Source organism: Anneissia japonica, unplaced genomic scaffold (genome assembly GCF_011630105.1).
Source record: "Anneissia japonica isolate Jap-2015-1 unplaced genomic scaffold, ASM1163010v1 scaffold287727_len1644234_cov201, whole genome shotgun sequence".
Taxonomy (NCBI): domain Eukaryota; kingdom Metazoa; phylum Echinodermata; class Crinoidea; order Comatulida; family Comatulidae; genus Anneissia; species Anneissia japonica.
In genome coordinates, this window is record NW_022713615.1 from 1,596,048 (window position 1) to 1,620,469 (window position 24,422).

At 34.0% G+C, this 24,422-nt stretch overlaps 3 protein-coding genes across 4 annotated transcripts in view; 1 reads left to right on the top strand and 2 right to left on the bottom strand.

The window, feature by feature from the left end:
- Positions 1 to 2,016, top strand: part of LOC117108625 (death domain-containing protein CRADD-like) — an 8,445-nt gene extending 6,429 nt beyond the window's left edge. The window contains exon 4 of one of the 2 annotated variants that reach the window (XM_033250714.1): positions 1,686 to 2,016. The gene's annotated coding sequence lies outside the window, so the exon portion shown is untranslated. Of the gene's footprint in view, positions 1 to 1,681 lie in introns of both variants that reach the window. The other variant, XM_033250712.1, reaches the window with a different exon arrangement.
- A 3,531-nt stretch (positions 2,017 to 5,547) lies between these two features.
- LOC117108552 lies at positions 5,548 to 10,303 on the bottom strand. The gene is made up of 4 exons (XM_033250596.1): positions 10,108 to 10,303; positions 9,466 to 9,507; positions 7,611 to 7,704; positions 5,548 to 6,850 (listed from the first exon to the last, which is right to left on the bottom strand). Exons 1-4 carry the CDS (start codon positions 10,301 to 10,303, stop codon positions 6,757 to 6,759), a joined length of 426 nt encoding a protein of 141 aa, XP_033106487.1. The 3' UTR covers positions 5,548 to 6,756.
- A 1-nt stretch (position 10,304) lies between these two features.
- Positions 10,305 to 17,761, bottom strand: LOC117108620 (scavenger receptor cysteine-rich domain superfamily protein-like). Its single transcript, XM_033250703.1, has 5 exons — positions 17,272 to 17,761; positions 13,094 to 13,432; positions 12,295 to 12,630; positions 11,566 to 11,748; positions 10,305 to 10,573 (listed from the first exon to the last, which is right to left on the bottom strand). The coding sequence occupies exons 1-5, from the start codon at positions 17,348 to 17,350 to the stop codon at positions 10,341 to 10,343; spliced, it is 1,170 nt and encodes a 389-aa protein (XP_033106594.1). The 5' UTR covers positions 17,351 to 17,761; the 3' UTR covers positions 10,305 to 10,340.
- Positions 17,762 to 24,422: the final 6,661 nt, after the last annotated feature.

The following is a 24,422-nucleotide window of genomic DNA, read 5'->3' on the forward strand; positions in this document are numbered from 1 at the left end:
CTAACTTATTTGGTTGCGTAATTTTTCTTCCATTTTTAGACCCCATTAAAATACCCAAATCAGTTATTAAATGGGTCTTATGCACCAAATTAATAATATATAGTTGGAAATGTTTCACCACAAAAAATTCCGGATTTTTAACTTGTCATTTTAGGGGGTAATCGTAGGTCAAAAGGTCATTCGGGACAAAAAATGCACAAAAATGCCTCGTTTTCATGGTGACCTTTGACCCTGTGGGCAAGTACGCTTGTTGTTAAAACTTGCACCATTAATTAATTTATATATGATGATCAGATGTTCCAAATATCAGCTTGGTGTCTTTATCCCTTCATGTTTAAAAAGCGATTTGAAAAAGGGTATATATTTTTCAATTTGTGATAGTATCAGTGCGTAAATGTGATAAAATAAATTTTTGAATAACGATAATATTAAAAATAATCTGCCTAGACCCTTGAAACTTATAATTCTAAAACAACTTTATGTGCTTATTTCAGGCATGCAGTTCGTTAAGGGATATAGGTTTCATTAGTAAGATATGTCCCCCAAACAATGGCCCAAGTGCAAGAATTGCGCAATAAAATTGTATTTACTGTTGATTTCAAATGAGCATAATATTATCCGTGTACTGTCTAGAGCCGTGAAACCTTTTATTCTAGGACAACTTTTTGTGTTGATTTCAGTTATGCAGTCTGATTTCAAATGAGCATAATATTATCTGTGAATGGTCTAGAGCCATGAAACCTTTCATTCTAAGACAACTTTTTCTTATTGCGCAATTTTAGCACTTGGGCCATTTTTGAGGCAAAATATCTTACTAATTAAACAATTTATCCCTTTAACAGACTGCATAACTGAAATCAGCACAAAAAGTTGTCCTAGAATGAAAGGTATCACGGCTCTAGACAGTACACGGATAATATGCTCATTTGAAATCAACAGTAAATACAATTTTATTGCGCAATTCTTGCACTTGGGCCATTTTTGGGGGACATATCTTACTAATGAAATGCTATATCACTTAACGAACTGCATGCCTGAAATAAGCACATAAAGTTGTTTTAGAATTATAAGTTTCAAGGGTCTAGGCAGATTATTTTTAATATTATCGTTATTCAAAAATTAATTTTATCACATTTACGCACTGATACTGTCGCAAATTGAAAAATATACCCCTTTTCAAATCCCTTTTTAAACATGAATGGATAAAGACACCAAGCTGATATTTGGAACATCTGATCATCATATGTAAATTAATTAATGGTGCAAGATTTAACAACAAGCGTACTTGCCCACAGGGTCAAAGGTCACCATGAAAATGAGGCATTTATGTGCATTTTTTGACCCAAATGACCTTTTGACCTACGATTACCCCCTAAAATGATAAGTTAAAAATCCGGAATTTTTTGTGGTGAAACATTTCCAACTATATATTAATAATTTGTTGCATAAGACCCATTTAATAACAGATTTGGGTATTTTAATGGGGTCTAAAAATGGAAGAAAAATTACACAACCAAATAAGTTAGGGTGTTTACGAACCAATATTTTCGTAACGGGGTCCGGTATACCAAAAGTCATGTCATATTCCTGTTCTACAGCCAAATGTTAGTCTAGATATCAATCTGAGACGGTACCCAGCCATGATTTTCTGAAAATTTGTTGAGTTGGCACGGAATGACCCTACTAACAATACTGTACATTTAAATGTATTTTGAAGGTGATTTCCAGAAAATATTTATTATATTATTTAAAATTTTCATTAATTTTTGTTGAACGTACAGTATACATGAAACATTTTGGGGTTACGGTAGAAGCGTTCTCGTTCGCGGCCCTGTTTTAACTAATTCTACCAAATCATCCAGGGGTCCCAAGTTGCCCTCAAGCTTCTCCCAGAAAATAACCACTTTCCCTCAAATTCAAGATGTTTTTAACAACTGAATTAAGGCCTGTTTATACTTCAACGATAATGATAATGATAAAAAAGCTAGAAAGCAATTGTTCATATAGAAAATAAAAGAAGTAAGAGAAGTTTTTACACTAGAACGATTCGATAACGATTTATCAGTTATGCAATAACAAAATATTTTGACAAATCAAAGCAGATGATGTCATAATCATGGAAAAACATTAAAATCGTAGTAGTAGCAACGATTTTATTGTTTTTTCATGATTATGACGTCATCTGATTTGATTTGTTAAAATATTTTGTTATCGTATACACGATAAATTGTTATCTAATCGTTCTAGTGTAAAAACTTCTCTTATTTCTTTTGTTTTCTATATCAACAATCACTTTTTAGCTTTTTTATCGTTATCGTTAAAGTATAAACAGGCCTTTACAGTATCTGTATTATCAATTGTTTCCCAGTGCGAATGAGTACACCATGCACAGCAAAATATAATTGGAAGTGTTAAGATAGCTCATTAAAACAGATCTCCCGAATGTGGGTTCTTCCAACTTGTGACCCCTGCACACCAACCTTATGCTTTTAAAATTAAGCTGCTTTCAATTTTTGCGACGACGCAATGCTAGAACGGAATGCGTAACCGTCCTTCCTGGTGTCCTACGTTCTCGCATATGTAGATTTGGCCAAATTGCGTTCCAGAATCTACTCAACGAGGTGACCTTAACGTTCTCAAATGTGCAGATGACTTTTAGTGACGTCATTACATTCTGCATCCTACCCGACGTCGTACAATGGAAAGCTCCCTATTAAGACTACTCGTTAGAGAAGAAGCAGTCATCAATGTCAATGTACGTGTTATATAATATATGCCTATATCTGCCCACTGCACAGATAAGCAAGACCAGCTTATGTGCAAGGAAATACCCACTGATCTCTACTATAATAGCTGGATTGCTCATTGGCCAATCCTTGTACAGAAAAAAGTGAGGCCTCCGATGCCTTGTTGGAGGGCCTAAGTGACGTACCAGTTTAGACAAGTTTCTTTTGGCATTTATTTAAATTATTGTTAAAAATAACGAGTCTTGCAATACTTTTCAATAATAAATTAAAATTTAACGTGGGAATTTTTTTCAAACCATCTAACACTAGACGCGATTGTTATGCAGTTTAGAAAAGAGTGAGCGGAGTTGCGTTGCTATAGTAACATCGATCCAAACAATGCAAATAACTTCGATTGCGCTTTTTTAAGCTGCATAAAAAGCCACGTCAAGATTAGATGATTTGAAAAATAATCATTTTGTTAAATTCAAATGTATTCTTAAAAAGTTTGAAATTTTTCACAATAGTGTACATGTAATTTAAACAAATGCCAAAAGCAACTTGTCTAAACTGATACGTCACTCAGGCCCTCCAACATGGCGTCGGTGGCCTCACTAAAACCAGCCAATGAGCAGTCCAGTTATTATAGTAGAGATCAGTGGGAAATACCCTCCTACAATAAAACCTGTAATGCACAGAAGAAATAAAACTAAACATCTGGTTTTTGTAAACTTGTATATTGACATGAAAGGAAGTAAGTTAAGTATTTACTAAACAATCTTATTGTACTTGGCTAGAATGAATGAAAATTTGTTCAACTGTGTTTTTTAGTTTTTTGTTTTTTGGGTTTTTTTTGGAGAAAGGCATAAACATTGAATTTTTTTTTGTAATTTTTTTACCATAGAACATTTTATAATATTGCTCATATGGATCAGTTGTCCTTGATAACCATACTTTAACAAATTGATAACTTTACTGGTATAATTATTATCCCAGCTGTACTGGTTAATTTTTAAAACATGCTTTTATATTTGTATTTTTAAATTAATACTTAAACAATTATAATTATTAAATGAAATTCTAAATGTAAATTTACGTAGATTAGATCAATGAAAAATGAACATAGTAATCCTTATGTGTTCATTAATAAGAATAACGTTTTTCAATCTTCTAATTAATTTTATATAGTTTAGTTTCGACCTAGGCAAACCTTGCTAAAAAGGTACACTTTCTCCATCGAAAGGTTTCTTCTAAGAATGGAATGACCTGTTCGAAGCACAAACTCCTGTAGACCAAACCCAGTACCGTTACGATTTTTAATTGTGCGGGAAATCAATTCATAATTCAACTTAATGTAATATATTGTTTATTGAAGAAAATGCTCATTTTGATGTGGTGTTGCTAGGTTATTATATAAAATGAACCTTGTTATCAAATAAAGATAAGCATTAGTGATAGATAGATATATCAGGGATTTATGAAAATAATAGATAAAGTATATAGATAAAACTGTAGAGAACTATAACAATATAAATATCAGTACAATATTGAATTAGTTTGTTTACTTGAATGATTTCTGTCTTCTTGTAATACTCCGATTGTGGTAAGCATAGCAATGGAAAGCACAACAAGTAAACCAGATTTTCGGGAGGGCAATGGACAGTTGAGTTGATCGTATGTCAAATGGAAGAATAATTTTAGTAATTTGCTAGATTAGTGGCTAGTGTAGGGATTTGACCTACACCTCCCCCACTTCGCACTTCATAGTGAATTCGGCTATATTGGTAGAAAATTCTACCCCAGTTGGTGCCAAACTTTCTTGTGGGTTTTGAGCATTCTAAAAATCTCAAATTTGCTTTTTTCTGCAAATTAATAGATCCATAAAACATATTGGAAGACTGTATCATTATGACTGGGACAGGCATTTTTTTCATTTTGTTTCGTTTAAAACGACAGATGAGATCGCGAAGACGAGTAAGAAACGAATAATCTCTATTATATCGTATACCAAAAGCACTTAGCATTTTCTTGGCAACATGAGAAATTATATTGCCAAGGGGTCTAAATAATCCAAAATGTTTTTAGGATTTAAACCTAAACAGTTACAGTTGTAATAATAAACTGAACTATTCTTATATACTCTCTTCAGTTTCGTTTTTAGTACTTTTGTTGATAGGTCTCCGATTTTCTGGCGATGGGGAACATATTTTTGACCATGTCACCAATTTTGTCGGCCATCGCTTAAAACATTTGGCGACGTGCACCATGTTTTTGCCGACCCAAAAAATTAAGTGCTTACAAGTACCAGTACAGTAATCAAGAAAGTTCATAAAAAATTATATATATTAACAGCTACAGTAAAGCCATCTACAGGATGTCTTAAATACATATAAAAATATCTTAATGTCGAAATATTGAATCCAACACTATGGCGTGTATTTCAATACTTGGAGCAAAAATCTACCGATCTTTCAGAATTGAACCTAAACAATGTTCTCCGTCTATCTTGTATTATTACACAATTTGCAACCCGAGAGTTTGGAAGAACAATTGAGTGTCTAAACATGTTTTAAGCTGAGACAACTATACACGTGTATAGTTGTCTCAGGTTTTAAGGTATAGCATGAACTAATTATCCGGAAGGTCCAAAAAGAGTACTCCAAAAAGATGGCGTTGGAAATGGCTGCCGTTTTTCAAATTTTAACGTAACTCTGCAACCAGACAGAAAGTTAGGTATTAAGCTTGTTGGTTATGGCATCTGGGAAATTAAAAAAAAAATTTTTTTTATACATATTACAAACACAACATAATACAAACATAATTAGGCCTATTTGATTTATTCGGTTATACAGTACAATTAATTAAAATATACAACATACAATTACAAAAATATATTTCGAATCATTAACTTTACTTTGCTAAGAGAAAACCTGGATAACTTAAAAAGCTTTAATGAGAAGTAATCTAAGACGAATAAGAACCAGACAGAAAGTTAAGTATAAATTCCGTTGGTTAAGGCATCTGGGAGGTACGTCCTGCATTCAAATATGACTTTGGGGCATATGTTTTTTTACATATCACAAACACACAGCATAATATAAACATAATTATTTGATTTACTGTATTTGGTTATACAATTAAAATATACAACATACATAACAATTACACAAATATTTTTCGAATCATAACATTAAGTTTACTTTGCTAAGAGAAAACCTGAATAACTTTAAAAAGTTTTGATGAGAAGTATCCAAGACAAATTACTGTACTTTATAAAAATCTAATAAACACAGAAAACACAATAGAAATATACTATTTAATAATTGCACAAATTAAAAATTATCCCATTTAAATTGGGCAGTACTGGTAGTATATATAATATGTATACAGTATTTGCATTACTAAGTTAAAGAAAATGGTCATAAGATTGAAAGTTCATAAACAATTATATATATTATTTTTTTAATTTAAAACATCCAACAACTACAGTAAAGCCATCTACAGGATGTCTTAAATACATATAAAAATATTTTTAAAATGCTATACAAATGATTAATTAATTTTAAACATTGTCAAATTGGAATTTGTTTAAATTATGCACTTGCCTTAGTCGCGGAAACTTCAGGTAGCGCACCGACCAATATAGGTGCTTGATTATCATGGGAAAAAAATTGGTAACATTGACAGTAATTGAATCCTTTAGTCTGGGATTGTAAGGCAGGCATATTAACTACAAAACTGTTCAACTCCATTCGTAATAAATCAATATATGCCATGCCAGTTCCCATACGTAATCAGTATAGTAAACACGTCGGATACGCTGGTTCAATGTTGACGAAATGTTACGTCGCTAATTCTATTAGAAAATTATAATTCCTGTTTAAAATGGGATGATATAGTATCAAAAAAGATGATAGGCCTACAATGCATCTTCTTTTTATGTAGATTTTGGCATGGCCTGATGGAGTTTAGTTCTTGCTGGCTTCCTTGTATCTACACCATGTAGAGTGTTTCCATTTTCAATTTCAATTTATTCTATTTGCTTGATTTCATCAATTTCCAAGTCATCTTCTCTCTGTGATACATTCTCGATTGAGTCTTCATAGTCGTATTGTTCACTGGCGCTGCGAAAATAATTAATGTTAATGCATTAACAAAATGTCAGTTGTATAATGAGCTAAACATTTTTCCTGATAGAAGTATTTAGATATAAAATTAAGATGAAAGTTTGTTTACCTTACGTTTACTTCGTTTAATATTTATTTCATTTATTTATTCAACCAGCATTTACAAGACAATAAAATACAATATGTGAAACATTGAAATGCTGGACAGGGGTAACGTAAGCAAAGTACAGTACACCTACACGCTGCTGTAACTCAATATTTTTTTTGTGGGGGTGGGGGGAAGATTCTGGGAGGGTTTTCAACATGCTGTAGCCCCACCTTGTTTACATTTTATCATGTTTTTAAACTTTAAAATAATAACCTGTAGTAAAGTTAGCCTAATTTAAAAATGTTTAACCTGAAAATATTAGTTCATCAACCAGACCCGCGTCACGAGGGGAAACATAATCCTGTGATAGGACACCATACCCCAGTGGGTTTAGGTGGTGACTAATCCATCTGAAATTTGTTGGCGCAGTGTGTGCCTGTTTTTATTCATAATAGGGAGCCTTTGATTTGTTCGACGACGCGACGCTAGAACGGAATCACTCATGCGTGACCGTCCTGCCTGGCGTCCTACGTTCTCTGCATACGTAGATTTTGCCAAATTACGTTCCAGAATCTGCTCGACGAGAAGCTCCTTAGTTCCTCTACAGATTATACTTCTAATCATGGTTCATAAGTAGGTCTATTCACAATAAAAATGTATAATACTTACCGACGAATTACTAGGATAATGAAGAAAATCAAAGCCATCAGAAATGCCGACGCCATTACTATAGAAGCCACAATAGCAGGAAACATTCCAAGTTCTATGCGTAAGATAATCGTAAAAATATATTTTATTAATACCATTATCTATGCAGAATTGTAAATAATAAAAGCACAGGCCCTATATACAGGGTATATAAGGTCTGTGATAAAAGTATTGTCATGATTATGCGTATTATCCTATTAGTATTAGGCCTATTAAGAATTCCATAATTAACACCCGCAAAAATCACGATAAAAGAAGTACACAGAAACATTAGGCGACCAAAAGAAGGATCAAAATTAACATGGACCGCGAAGGTTAAAAATTAAATCGAACACGCAATAGAAAAGGCACAAACACATCCTACGACAGAAACAAATGGCTCAAAGTATTGGTAAGCGTTATGTTACATGACGCATGACGTTACTTCTGTACTAATGATGATGACTTATAGTCATTATATTACATTTTGCATGTATTATTTAATATTTAAGATTGAAAGAACACTTTATTGCCCCATCTTATAATAGGAAATTTGTTTTTCCTTTCCAACAGAAACGGATAAAATTATATGAAAAACCTCAAGACAAAACAACTTGGCAATGACGAGAAATGCGTTAAGATATTAACAATTAAAGTATTGTAGTAAAAAAGTCAATAAAAATCACTGTTTAAAATTGTTTAAAATTTACTATGTCTACCTCAGAGACAAACCAGCCATTTTAGCAAAGAAAAAAATATAAAAATCTAGCATTCTGCTATAAAATTTAAATTGAATATTGCATCTGGAGTAAATGACTTTCTGTATCGGCAAGTATTTGAATTTAGGCCTAGCACTCGTAACCGAAAGCCACTTTTGTTAAAATGTAATTGTATGCAGTGGGTGTGTTTTATCCTTCATTTATTGCACATAATTCCTGCTCCATACGATTATGGTAAAGTTTCATTACTGAATCCAGTTCAATATCTCCTTTAATACATAGTTTTCTCCTCTTAACAATTCGTTCAAACTACTCCTTCTTGTAGTTAAACACCAAAGTTAAATTACCATAGTAGCAAATTAAGTTAAAAATTAGGACACTCTGTATAACTGCTTTGTAAAACAGTGTTAAAATGTTATGATTGACATTGAACTTTGAAAGCTTTCTTAGAAAGTATAGGCGATAATTGGCTTTGCGTACAGTATTTTCACAGTGTACTTTCCACGACAATCTATTGTCGGAGCATAATACAATTTTTTAATTGTTCCTGTTTACGAGATCAATATATATGAGCCGTGACATACTGATGGTTAAACCTTACAGATTTAATAAATAGAGGCGTACCGGTACCTCTATTGGAGCATTCCCCTATATAAAACATTTTAGTGTGTAGGCATCCTCTTGGTTCTAAATATGCTTTTTTTGAACAGAGAATTTTCTTTTAAACTATATTTACGATCAGGGGTGGCGCCAGGATTTGCCCGACGGTGGGGGGGGGGCTCCGACGAGGGGTCAGATTTCCCCGACGAAACCAAAGTGGGCGTGGTCGAGCTTCGATTAAAAGGTTTCAAAAGTGGTCCCGAAAATTTTGACAATTTATGGGTTTCAAATGCTTATTTAATCGATTTTAGAGTCTACTAACATGTAGAAAAATACATATATTTTTTTTCTCCCCGACGAATTGTGCTTTTTCTCCCCGACGGGGTGAGGGGGGAAGCTCTCCCCGACTGGGGGCCTGGCATCCCCCTCCCCTGCAGGCGCCACCCCTGTTTACGATTGCTATTTTATTTATTATTATTTGTTTATCCATGCATAACACACAATATTAACAAACCTACCATCATCTTCTCCAAGTTTTTTTCGGAATGCTGTTAAATCATCTGGAAAGAAAAACAAACATGAAGTGTCAAACAATTTTAAGGCCTATTTATATACAACGAAGAAGAGTGATTCTTAATCTTAAAATAAGGCGTCTTTAAAGAGATTTTTTTTGTGGAGTTTTGTGGAGTCTTTCTTTTGGGAGTGGGAATGAATAACCAGAAACAGTCGAGGAGCGGTTTATGAGAGAGGAGGTATAGGTTCTACATTGAAATATTTGTTATACAATTTTTCTCATTTCTGGACTGAATGAGACTACAACCAATATTGTGTGCTCGACCGAAAAGTCACACCGGTGGAGCTTACAACCTTTCGTTTATAATTAAAATGAGTTTAATGTAGGGGTAGAGCCAGCGGGAGGGGGGCAGCCACCTTCCCCGTCGGAGGAAAAAAATAATTCGTCGGAGAGAAAAAAAATAGGCTTATATGTATTTTTTTAACACTAGTAGACTATAAAATCGCTTCGGTACTCCTAAATTGTCAGTGCCTGGACCACTTCCGAAAAATTTTGAACGACGCCCGACCATGCCCACACTCATGGTATGCTCACTTTGGCTGATCTAAGGACTTCTGTGAGTATTGGTATAATTTATTACATTTACCTATACATTCCGGTAAGTTTCGATTCCATGTTCCATCTTCCCGGCAAGTTAACTTGGAAAATCCGTTCAGTCCGAAATGTTCTTGACAAGTGAAATTAACCGACATACCGACGTAGTAGAACGTTTGCTGAGGAGCAAACGTGCCATTTTGAACTTCACCTGGTGGATCGCATACGGCTACAGAAAAACAAACCATGCCCACACTCTGTAGGTGTCACCGCTGCATGGTATGCTCACTTTGGCTGATCTAAGGACTTCTGTGAGTATTGGTATAATTTATTACATTTACCTATACATTCCGGTAAGTTTCGATTCCATGTTCCATCTTCCCGGCAAGTTAACTTGGAAAATCCGTTCAGTCCGAAATGTTCTTGACAAGTGAAATTAACCGACATACCGACGTAGTAGAACGTTTGCTGAGGAGCAAACGTGCCATTTTGAACTTCACCTGGTGGATCGCATACGGCTACAGAAAAACAAAAAAAAAAAACAACTAAAAAACAATAACCACTCGAATCTTTATCTATAATCTCTGTAATGTAACTATATCTTGGTATCTTTATTAAAAAAAAAAAACGTGCAAAGGCGGTATACAACTGAAATGGAGCACATTTTACAAGAAAAACATCAAACCAGGTACATTAAAAAGGCGTGAAAAACCAAGCAATCATAACCAACACGGTACATACAACAAAATGTGAAATTCAAAATACTTTAACAAATTTAAGAAAGTCGAGGCAATAGAAAACATTTACAAGAAATGGAAAAGCTGCGAGAAGGTCATGAGTATTTCTTTAAATCTGAAGTGCCAACTCAGATTGAATGTAGGGAGATCTGAGTGTCTCTTAAAATAAAATGTTGCCAACACAGATTGAATCTATGAGGAGGTGAGGTTTCTTTTTTAATCCGAGTTACCAACACAGTTTCAATGTGAGGAGCTCATGATGATTCCTTTAAAACTGATGTTGCCAACAAAGATTGAATCTTGTTAGGTTTCTTTTTGAATCTGAGTTGCCAACACAGATTCAATGTTATGTTATGAGCTCTTGATAATTCCTTTAAAACTGAGGTTGCCAACACAGACTCAATGTGAGGAGCTCATGATGATTCTATAAAACTGAGGTTACCAACACATTCAATCTTTGCTAATCGTGAAAAGTTATCAATACAAATTGAATGCGAGAGGTCGTAGTAAATCTTTTAAATCTAAAGTGCCGAGTCAGATTGAAAGTGAGAAGATCGTAGAAGAGTTTATTTAAATCTTAATTAATTGATTAATTGATTGATTGATTGATTGATTGATTGCTTAATTATTTTATTTTTTTTATGTTGTAAATTTGACGAGCAATTACTTTCAATTTCAATTCAATTTAATGTGACATTAACACGTTCTTATCTTATCTTTTATACTACGAAGTATTAATACTTGTTTGTTTCATTGGTCATAGGCCTACGTACGTTTGCATTCTATCTTTGGTCCATCCCATCTGCAGTTTTCTTTACATATGATTTTCTCTGTTTCACCAAATTGCGATCGGTAACCTGGGGCGCAAGAGATATAAACATGTTCATTTGGCGCGTAATCATCTCTGTCGGGATGTATCAACACGTTGGCTGCCTGTATTGGCCGAGCACAGTTACCTGCAAAGATGTTGTTTATGTTAGTACAAAGCGCTTGCAAATTTCATTGGGAGTGGGGTGTAGGAGGAAGAAAAAGGAAAGATAGAGGAGAAGGATGAAGAACTGAAAAGAAAATAATAGCAGCTAATGTTCTTCTAATTTGGTTCCGATTCCATAATCCATCGAGAAAAAATGTAGGAAGGAAATGGTCTCAGAACCCCTTAAAATAACATTACTAGAAGAAGAATTGGATAATCTTAAATGTGGAAGTTAAAAAATTGAAAAGAAAATAATAGTGCGAATGAGATTTGTATGAATGATTATGAATCTGCTGGTATAAGATACATTTTCTCCATCATAAGCTCATGTATGGTATTACGGGCGGTGGTATTATGGTTGATTTTTGTCTGCTTGAGCGTGATGTTTTGCTTTGAACATTTTTAATTGGGAGACTGGGGGACGCGAGTTTCTTTAGGCGGAGTGGACCCCTCCCCCAGATGCGCCACTGCAAATTAGTAGGCTTATATATCTTAAAACGCCCTCGATAAAATAAGACTGCTTACTTACTTCTGCAGATGAGACCGGCCCGGCGTTGATCGCCCTCTGCGCAAGAAGTGTTATCAAGCTTGGATACACATTCGTCTAGTGACAATTCATGGCCGTAACAAATATAAAATCGCACGTTTATCGGTAGCGAAGCAGCAATACTAGTACGATATTTGGTCTCTGCTAATGCAACTTGTGCTGGACACGAAAACAGTTGATTACAAGCTACATTTGCTTCAGATATATTCCACGTTAATGGACACACTGTTCCCCATTTTTTGTTGAGTTGATTGCCAGGTAGATATTTTTCCAGCAAGCCACTTCTAGGACCGACCGTATTTCTTGTTACGCGTATATCTTGAAATAAATAAAAAGAATATATAACATGATATTATTGGCCAGTATGATAAATTATGTAGGCTTGTTTATAAAATGAGTATGCAAGTTATTCCCTATACTCTTTAGTTATACTCATTTTATAATACTAAATAATATAATTTAAATAAATGAATGCATACCGGTATATTATGTTATGTTCAACCATCAAATAAAATGTTACACAAGTTATTTGTTTTCCTTGATAATGACGTAAGTGAACGGTGCAAGTATTATAACCTATAACATCTATGTTTATGTAATAACTGTAACTTTCTCTGGAATCAAATAATTAGTTATACGGAAATGATAGGCCTATATTTGTATTTATCGTTAGGTCTAATTTTTTTTTTTTTTGGTAACATTTTTAACGAAATCGTTTTGCTTCAGTTTCACAGGGATGACAGACCCTGAACCAAAAATAATATGAGCCTATGCCCCTTACCTTGGCAATGTACTCTAGCAACTTCGTTACATGAATCTCCATTTGTGGTACTTGGTTCTCGATCTATGAGGTTCATACAATTTTCACATGTACTGCAACCCTTCTTCATACATATCCAGTCAATGACTGCCAATTTCTTGGATGTACCGTCCCCAGCCGGCTCGGACCACACGTTCCTTGCGTAGCTCCCGATATGATTATGTCGCATACAAACTTCGTGGGCACCTTCTTTTGACCATATCTTCCCGCAGATAGAATACCATTCTCCGCGATATTTTACCCTAACTAGCGAATTCAGATCCGGAAAACTTTCCAAACAGAATAGGCGATCATATCGATCTAAAATATAAATAAATTGTACATGATAAAATGTAACCTACGAAATGTCACTAAGCGATAGTATGGCTATTTCATTATATATATTTTATAAAGTAATTTTATCTCAAATATTCGTTGCCATTGTCAATATCATTATGTTTGTAGGCCTATTTAATATGTTTATTACTGAAATGAAATGTAACGTTTTCAGGGCGTGTTTGAAATATTTGATTTAATAAATTATATTGCTTCATATTAACTACAACTACAAAGCTGTATTTTATTGCCATCTATTTAAGGCCTACAATCACAATAGAAAAAATCAACCGAGCTCCTCAGCTAATGTCTGGGATTCGAAACCTACTGGTCTGAAAAACTATAACATAGATCATTGAAGTTTCCATCTAATGATGTGAATATAATTAATTCCAAATTTCAGCTTAATTGAGGAAAAAATAATGACTTTTATCGCCAGAGAAGCTCCAGAGAAGCACATGACGATGTTTACTTACGTGAGAGAACTAACCGCATTCGCTAGCCGTGCCATCAGTTATTTTTTGTAGTGTAATTTTTTTACATATTAGGCCTACTAACGTACTGTAACTGTAGTAAATAAATAAGCGTCTGGAATGGAGGTTATAAATAACCATCTGTACATGTATTTGGCATGAATTTAGTCTTCAAATATCCACAGTAAATTTAGCTCAAATATATATGTTGCTTAAGGCAGTGGTTCCCAACTTTTGTGCATTCGCGGACCTCTCTGGACAAAAGTTTTCACGAACTCAGTGTCCATATCCCAACAATAGGATTATAGATAGAAGATGATTCGCCACGAAAGTACAACATTAATCAGTGCCGGGTCATGAAATTCAAAATAGAAACAATCTAAGCCCAGCCGGCCCAACCATGGTTGGGGCTGATGTACGAATTTTGATAAATGTCGATTGCACTTCTAGATGGCCGGAAATGGCACTATCGGACTCAAAATTTAGGCCTATTTTAAATTTTGTACCTTGCTGTCTCTCCCCCCCCCCAACCCCCTCTATCTCTCTCTCCAAATGTATCAATTTGTGTTAGTGAGGCTGAGACTTTATGACGTCAAGAATCATTGGAGTATATTCAAATATAAAAGTGACAACACATTAGCATAAAGTGACTGCTATTTAGAAACTTTCTGTTTCAATCTACAGTAATATCTTCAACATGTCACAAATATGACATTTCTAAAATATAGGCCTATGTACATTAATTAGTAAATGTTGGCGCTGTTCATTTTATTTGTGGGCCTACAGTATATCATTGGCGTGCATTTCGATACTTGGAGTATGTATTATACTCATTTTATCTGAGATTAATCAGTGGACCTTTCGGTAATTAGTAAGGCCAGTAGCCTTACACAACTTATACCTAAACATAGGGCCTATAGCCTGCCATATTTCAACACAAAATTACTATTCAATTTAAGGACACAGTAAATGCATAATTAACGTTCACTAACCTACATTTATCCAATATAATTGTTTTTCGCACATAAAAAGGGGGGTGGGGGCTACAGCTCTTCCCCTTCTTCCTTTCATTCTAGCGCCGCCACTGGACTGTAGGTTTAGGGAACAGTTAAGGTTTAGGCTATAATATCCAGTGACAGATTAACGAGAGGAGGCAGCCAGCCCGGATCCTCCTAAATTTTTCAAAATTATTTTCAAAAATGGACACAAAAAAAAATTAAGTCTGAGTGCTATTTTGGGCTTCTGTTGAGGTGCCATAACCATAATTTTCTTACGTCGGCCACGATCGTGGTGGTGAGGTGGTATAGAATAAACCCTCCTTTCTGTAAAAGTCTCTCCCTCGAACCGGACAAGGATAAGATATTTGGGTCACATTACTTGGTTTTAAAAAATATTCAGTAAACTATGATGAAAGTCTGGAGTTGTCTAAGGAAAATACGGTTAATAGAGGTCATGGAAATCATGTCCTGGATGTTAAGGGTCTAGACCCAGTGATAAATTATGTAGAATTGTATATTTCCGTTTTTAATTAGGCCAAACTTCTTTTATGAGTGATCATGAATAATTGTTCTATTTTATCAAAACTAATCGCGACGTTTAACATACTAAAGCCCTGGTCATTCATAAGCGGCCATGGGCCAAACTTGGCCCTCAAGGCCCGTGAATAAAAACAAAATAATTAAACAAATATTTAAAACATGGCCTAATAAAAATTCGATGAAGACATTACAATATTGTAAAAAAAATTGCAATCCCCTGGTAATGTGCACGGAGATTGTTTGAAAATAAGCAAAATGATATACTGTAGGCCCATAAATAAATGAATAGCGCCAAAAATCGATCACTGTGTGATTTCCGCTGTCCTATTCTTCACTGTGGCTTTAAACAAGCAAAAGACGTGTTATGATGTAGAGTTTACCCCACACAAATTTAAAATAAAACCCTGTAACAGAATTATTAAAAACTCCCTAAGATTGGTATTCTTATTAGCTCAGCTAACTTCGACAAAGCAGCTAAGAGAAAGTAAAATCTTTAGATGTTAAAATTGTAAAGCTTGCAGAGTCCTGGTGGTTTGAGATCCATGGTAGAAGAAGCCCATTGTTAAATCATATTGATAAATTTGAATGTAAACACACGTGGAGGCTAATGTGAAAAAAGTGCCTATTTTTTGAGAAACAATGATTATATGTGTTTGTATACTGGTATAAATTTCACAATTTTAAGTGTCGGTCAAAGTAGGAGGTATTTTTAGTGTCAATGGTCCTGCATGTTCGAGACCCCATCATTATTGTTATAAGTCCTTTAAAAACTTTTTATATATGTAGAAGTATGAGCATATTCATCACATGTTTAATTTTAACTTCCGTGCTTAAAAGAATGATAAGATACGGCCCTCCGAAAAAGTAAAAATCTATTTTCACACAATGCTTCGGGTGGGGGTGTTGGAGCGGCATTTAACATTTTAATACAATATGCTACACAAATTTGAATAGCATTTATTGAAATAGGGGCCAAATATCAGTTGATGTAGCAATTTACAATATTTTATTTAGATATTCGAGAAGATACACAATAGCTTGGTAAAAACTATACAACGTAAAAGAAGCCAATACAGGAATGAAAACGGGGGCGTGGTACCTATATTTCTAAAGCTAACACATTAACTTAAAACCGCTTGGAAATTGAAGCTCAAATTGTTGAATCTGCCTTTTGACATATATTTTTATAATTTAAAAGAAAAATCCAATGGGGGAGGGAGTCACATGGGCATGGTGGTCGATTTGAGCTAGAATCGTGGCGTCTAGGACCCTTGAAGTGCGAGTGCTGAGTCGCGGGGGGTGGGGGTGTGCGAAGGTGAAGTGGTGGGGTGCTCGATGATTAGTTGATGGGGCGCTAACTCACAAAATACGGTGATTTTAGGTGCTTTTTAACAACTTGATTTTTAGGGGGAGCCAGGGGAAAGGGGCGCGAGTATTTTGGGAGGGGCGTGCGCCCCTTCCGCCTCCACAATATGATGTAGAAGTTAAATATGAGTCGTAATTCATGCAAATATCATGTAACGTCGTCGTTGTAACAGATAGCCTATTATTATAATTATTGTTATATTATTATTATTATTATCATATTATTACTATTATTATTATTATTATTATTATTATTATTATACCAAAATGTTTGGATTTTGACGTCGATGGTAATCACATAAAGAAAGGTATAATAGATTTTGAACAATTTTGACTCAACACAAAATAATCGGTGATTTGATTCAGTGTATCAGATTCAGTGTGTCATATTGAAACATCAAACATAGGCCGATGACATGAAAATAGTCATACAAAAAATGAAACTTACCATCATCTGCAACGCATACTTTACTCTCGGCTACTCTGGTTAAAGTTAGGGCTGTTAATATACAGTATATAGTTATCATTCTTCTATTTCAACAGTCATAAATATAAAATATAATCTGTCATCTACACACAATTACAGCGGAAAATTTCGATTATATGAGCGATGACATTCTATTGGTACTTCTTCCAGTGTGTAACTCAGTTTAAATCGATCATTCTTCTTTTTCCGGGTTTTTCAGGAAACGAGTTCCAATCCTCTATGCCATCACTTCCTTCAGGTTCGTCCTAGTTTCCGCTATCACTTCAAGTGAAGACGCCTTGTTTGTCAAATTACCATTCGTGTATGGAAATGGAATTTTTTATTTAATTTTTACGAAATATTAAAATAGAATTATTGCTTAGCATAAAATAGTTTTGATAAAAGAAAAAAAATTCCAAAGACAATTTCATCTCGGACATCAACGGGAAGTTTGTTCCAAACTGTAGGAAAATTATGAAAAAAACTGAAATTTAAAACAATTAGTACGCGAGTAAGTGTGTCAGTATGTCTAGTATTAAAATGAATACAATCTTGTCGAGGAATTGAATATAAATTATAAAGGCATTTTGCAACAAAAACCAAGCAGATTTTTTCAACAGATGTTAAGCTTGTGATAATAAGTCGTTGTGTGTAGGGCCCTTGTCATTCTGCGTTGGATTGATTCAAGAGAAGTAATAATGACCTTTTTGGTCTGCATTAAATTACAACTAAAGCATGTATAGGTGTAATTTTACCCTATTAACTATAACTAAAGGTGTAATTTTGCCCTATTATCTATAACTAAAGCGTTGTACAATTTTGGTATGATATGCGGGTCACGTACCCTAGATGCTTTGGATTTAGTGTTTGAAACGCGCAATCCCCAATCAAGTTTTGAGGTAAAAATTACACCAAGATATTTATAACTGGTTACGTTTGTAAGGTATATTTGTCCAATTTGTTAGGCCTATACATGTGGAGATCTACTTGATCTGATGATTCTCATTGTTTTGGATTTAATGGATTAAGTTCCATTTTGTTCATCAAGCTCCAGTTATAAATAATATCCAGGTCTTGCTGGAGTATTACATTATCATTGTTAGTATAATACATACTCCATGTGTCGGGATTCAATATTTCGACATTAATTATATGACATACCGTAATTAATGCACGATATTGGCGTGCATTTCGATACTTAAAGTATGTATTATACTATCTTATCTTAGATTGATCAGTGGACCTTTCGGTTTTTATCATTTTTGATTCTTATATTTCTATATATAACAGTGTCATCAGCATATTGGTAGTTTTGCATCACAATATCGTGCATAAACCACCGGCCACAGCCTCGTATGTAATCGGCACAATCGCGCAAAACATTATAGGCATATATTTCGCACTCGCAGATGCGTTTAAGAGTTATTTTTATAAATCATTAATTATTGTCATTATCACTTTAAAGTTATTGTTATTACCAATATCTTTTACAAAATCGTTATCAGTATCATTGTCACAACCAATAATATTACTTTATTATAATTATTATGAACGTTATACATACTAAAATAATAATAATAATAATAATAATAATAATAATAATGATAATAATAAGGATAATAATAATAATGATAATAAAAATGATAATGATAATAATAATTATAATAATAGGCCTAATGATAATGATAATAATAACACATGTCAATATCATTAGCAGAAGAAATATAATTAAATTGCATTGGAATCCTAGAAAGAAAACTACGTTTATAAACATCAACTCTACTAAAAGGAAAATTGAAAACAGGACAAGAACGCAAACTACGGGAATTCACATGAAGACCAAACAATTCAAATTCAAAGATTTACTGCCTTCTGTCACTATTGATTAACATTCTTCGGCCATTAGATTTATTTTACTAATCCACAGCGTTATTTAATATTGTTTAATTACACTTCTCTTGGCTGTCTCGTGTATAATAATAACATAAATTATTTTCAAGTAGATACAATGCTTTTACCAATCATATTTTCTTGTTTCTCTATAAATAAATATTATGGTAACTTGTATAATTTTTTCCTTAATATTAAGGGCAATAATACAAAAATTGTAATTAAGGGAGGATATTTGACCAGAAATAATGTCAAGGTACATATTTACAATTAAATTTGGCACCCTGTATAATGACTGTCTTCTGTCACTATTGATTGCAAATCTTCGGCCTTCGATTTACCAATCCAGCACGTTATTTAATATTGTTTAATCACATTTTGTTTGGCTGTCTCATGATTGCCCTATATGTTCCTTTCCAGGATATTAAGCCCTATCACATGACCACTATATCCTTTTGATGTCTGCTGACAATCGTTATGCTGTGGTGTTTGGCTACGTCCACTCCAGGATCACTTGTTATTGTTATTCAATGATATTAACAACGTATTTTGTCGCATTGTCATGTTTCTTGGGTCAAATTTGTAAATGTGTATGAATCCTCGTCGACCTTATTTTAACACACTCCAACATACCGTACCCATATATTATTTAAAAAATAAAATAGGCCTAACGAAGGAGTGCCGTACCGTAAGTGGTGGGGTTATTGGCCACCTTTACGATATATTAATTATCATCAGTTAGCCTTTATATATAAGCTAAAATGTGTGGTGCATGCAGTCATTTTTACATGCAGCAGAACCTATAATATGGGACACCTTCAGGATCGAAAAGTGCCCACTGATTGGGGGTGTCTCCTGCATAGGAGACATGGCCATGATGTTAAAAGATAGCTATGCAGTGGCGTAATTGTGAGGCCGTGTGTATGTCGTCGAAACCAAGATCTGAAAATAATGGGATTACAAAAAAAAATAATTTAAAAAATATGTATTGCCTGCTATTTTGAATATAGCAACTTAAGAAAAAGTAAAAAAAAAAATATTTAGAATTTATGTAAAAAGTGAAAATATGGAAAGAAAGATCAACCATGAAAAAAGAGGACAAATAAAGGTGGGTGATCCCCACAAAAGACAAAAAAAAAAAACAATGAAAAAAAAAAAAAAAAAAAAAAAACAAAACAAAACCAAGATCTAATATTTCCGAATTTTAAATAGGAAAGCCTGACCATTATCGATCTGTGTAGATTAAAAGTGACAGGTTCTAACCACACCTTATTGACATAAGTATGACCAGACGTGGATCCAGCAGGGGGGGGGGATGAGGGCCCGTTCCCCCTTCCCCCGTCGGTCAACTCGAAAAATAAATAAGAGTGGGAAAATTTGAGTTAAAGGGAGGAAAGGGGAAAAAGGAAGGACACCCGTGAGTTCAGTGGCCATCCATCAGTGAGAGAAAGGAGAGCTCAATTGTTTGCCAATTACCGTATTTACACTAACCATGGTGGGGCGGAGGTGATCGTGGCGGCGTGGACTTCATATTGAACAAGCTTAAATTATTATTTTATACAACTAACAACAATAGAAAAGCAGGCCTGCATTAAACTATTAACAATACCACGATTGCATAAATTTTCAGTACAGAATGTAAATATATGAAGTAGAATGGTGCATGTGGCGTTCATTTATTTTCAAACAAAATTTGAAAAACGATCGGTGGATTGGTGGATCCACGAGTTTGAAATAGAGGGGGACCAGGGAGGGACACTCACTAATGGAGAAGAATAGAATATTTAGGATTACGGTACCTCTAGATGGCCGGAAGTGGCACTCACACAGCTCAGACTTAAAATTTAAACATTTATGGGCCCCTTTAACTCGCCGCGGCACTGGACATAATATGATATACAGTCGATGCCTAAGGAGAGACACATTATGCTGTTATGTATCAATAAAGCCATTTTGGCTCAGGGTGCTAGATCGAAGACCATGTAGTTAGGTCTTCGGGGCCCCTAGAGGTCGGGGGCCCTGCGGACTGCCACACGAGAGTGCATAGTCGTTACGCCACTGAAGATATCCTTTTCTTCGTTTCGTGGCCGAAAGAGTTCCTTTAGTAGGCCTATGTGTCCTCTTAATAGGGGTGTCCCAAAGAAGGGGTCTACTGTATGTATAAAGTAAATGTATAGAGTTACCATTGATATATAGGCTGCATTCATCTAAACAAGAACGATAATAGAAGAAATTGAGAAAATTCAAGATCAAATGACCAATATAATATTTTCTAAACATTTCGTTGTTAGATCAGTTTTATTGTAAAATACATAAGCTAGGCAAAACATATAAGGCATGCTATAAGTATTTATACAAAATCCTACATATCTAATTAAAAAAATATATATAAAAAATATATTTCATTTCATTTCATTCGTTATTTCGAAAATTGCATATCTATATCTATAATCGGTTTAAGCATCATAATAACAACAAACAAAAATCCCTAACGACTAAACTGTAATTTCTATCGCAATAATACATATATATGAAAAAATGAGTATTGCGTATATTTAATACTTATGCATACAAAATACCACTCCATCTGTTATACATTTTAGAGTCTAAAAGCATATGTTTGCAAACACATTCAACGAGAACATTGCTACTACTCAGCATACGCTGCATAAAGCTGTAAACTGATTTTCGCATGTATTCATTAAAAGATGGGACGCCGTGGTCGACAAACATTATGCTAGCACTGCTGTTTCTAGGAACATTCAAAATTCGACGCAATGCATTGTTGTAGCATACATTAAGAGATCTAATGTTTTTTTGACGGTAATCACACCATAAAGCAGCACAATACAAATTGATACAGTATGATCGAAAGAGACAGCATTTAACATCTTTAGAGCATTTTATAAATTTACGATTAAGAGAGTTGCTTCTAATACACAAAGACCTATACTGTCTTTGAATATCAGCCTCATGACAACTATCGCATGTAAGAATGTGACCAAGATAAGAGCCTTTTTCAACATATACAAGTTCTTTACCAAAAAGTTTCGTTATGGATTTACCTTCCAATTTACACATATTATATAACTACTATTAAAATGGTATATAGCCTAAGCAATATAAAAATGTATAAACCTACAAAATCCTACTTAGGACAATCTATCTTATTGTAAGCTCCAAAAGCATTGTGTAGAATCGTTGCATAGATGAACTTTTATTTGATGTTATTCGTTTATAAAATTAGGCTTGTAGAACCTTGAGCCCGAACTTAAAACGATTAGGTCATGCAAAGTAAAATTATAGGTTTGTACAAATATATATTATTAAAATATAAGCAATAATATAACAATTGATAAAAGTACAAAATCTAATTATCACTTTACTAAGCTGCTGAATTATTGCATCTAAATTGTTGCAAACTCAGTACAAATATTTTATACAGTATATTATTGAGTTATCATTTTATCTGAACAATAATAAAGGTGGAACATTCAGCAGAAGCTGATCATTCGGGACCCTAGATATAACAACAACAAAAAACATCTTAACTACCAGTTTATTTATTTATTTATTTGTTTTTTATTTATTCGGTATAAAAAACAAATTACAAACAAAACAGCAGCCAAGGCTGAAATGGTTTACAATTTAAAAAACATCAATATTAATATTCAAAAATCTGTATAAAAATATGATGACGATTACAATAGCAACTATAAGAAAAATATAAAAATACATTAAACTTATAAATTAATATCAAAATATAATAACAATTATTATTGCGATTAATACAATCATGAGACGTTTATAATGATCTGCAGTAAGGTGGGTGATTGGAGTGTAAGGACTACTGTAGGCCTATACGTGAAGCTCTGTTTAGGAATGTTTTGTTCACTAGAAACAGAGATGGTAGAATTTGAACCCCTGACTTACCACCAATACTTTAAAAATATACTTCTTTAGTGACTACATATTTTGTGGAATGTATATTACAGGGGCACCGTAACCATAGCCAACAATATCGGCACGGGTTCGCGGCCGGCTCGCTCCTAGTTAAAGTCTTCTCGGATAAGGACTATAAACCGTATACAAATGCTCATGTGCACTTTAAAGAACCCAGTACATCTTTCGAGACGAGTAGGGCGTTACCCCGTTGTACTGGTCCACTCGGCCCCTGTCATGGACAGATGAAAGTCAGCCTGTTTACCGGCCGCAGAGGACATGAAGTGGCCCTCAGGGGAGGAGAGAGTTATCGAAAAGTGCAACTTATTATTATTATTATTATTATTATTATTATTATTATTATTATTATTATTATTATTATTATTATTATTATTATTATTATTATTATCATTATCATTATTATTATTACGTAGACCTATATAGGTCTATGTATATATGTGTGTATGTATGTATGTATGTGTGTATGTCCTGGCCTAAAAAGCCATGCTACTTCCTAGGCACAGTTACGTTGGCACACAAAAAAGGCTAAGCATTCAATCAAATAAAATTAAAAACACTGTTTTTGGTATCGAAGTCGTAAACATAGTTTGTGTACGAAAGTACGTATACACACATAATATGCTTATTTACTGTAATAAGAATAAGAACATTTACCTCTGACCGTTTTCAAAAGGGGAAAACCTTGAATTTTGAAGAACTTATAGCCCCATTCCCGGCAAAATTTCACTAATTGAAATAGGCTATGCATTACTATATTTATTATAAAAAATGAAAAAATATTGATATAAAGTTTAGTTTTACGCAAAAGAATAAAGAAAAAGAGAAATACAGACTATTTCTCATTCGACGAATTCTTAGTTACTAGGCAAATTCAGAGGTTGTAGATCGCCTCCACTGGAATGCTCTCGCTTTTATGTATTTATACAGCCAGAGCCATATATATAAAGAGTTGCGACATTCCGCTCCTTGGTTTACGAAAGTCACGTGGTACACACCGTCCATTTTGTTTCATAATCTTCCCGGTGAACACATGCAAAATATATGTGTTACGTACATTGCATATTAATTTCACACACTTAATTGGGTTTACAACTATATTTTATAATTAACATCACTTAGTATGGACAGTGTATTAGAATTCATTATATAATCGAATATTTGCGCGCGTGCGTGCTCGCGTAAATTCCATGCTCGCGTAAATTATTGGAATGAATTAGAATTTTTTCCTCAATTATCGTTAATTCGTCACATTTTTAATCAACGAAGACTGAAGACCCAGC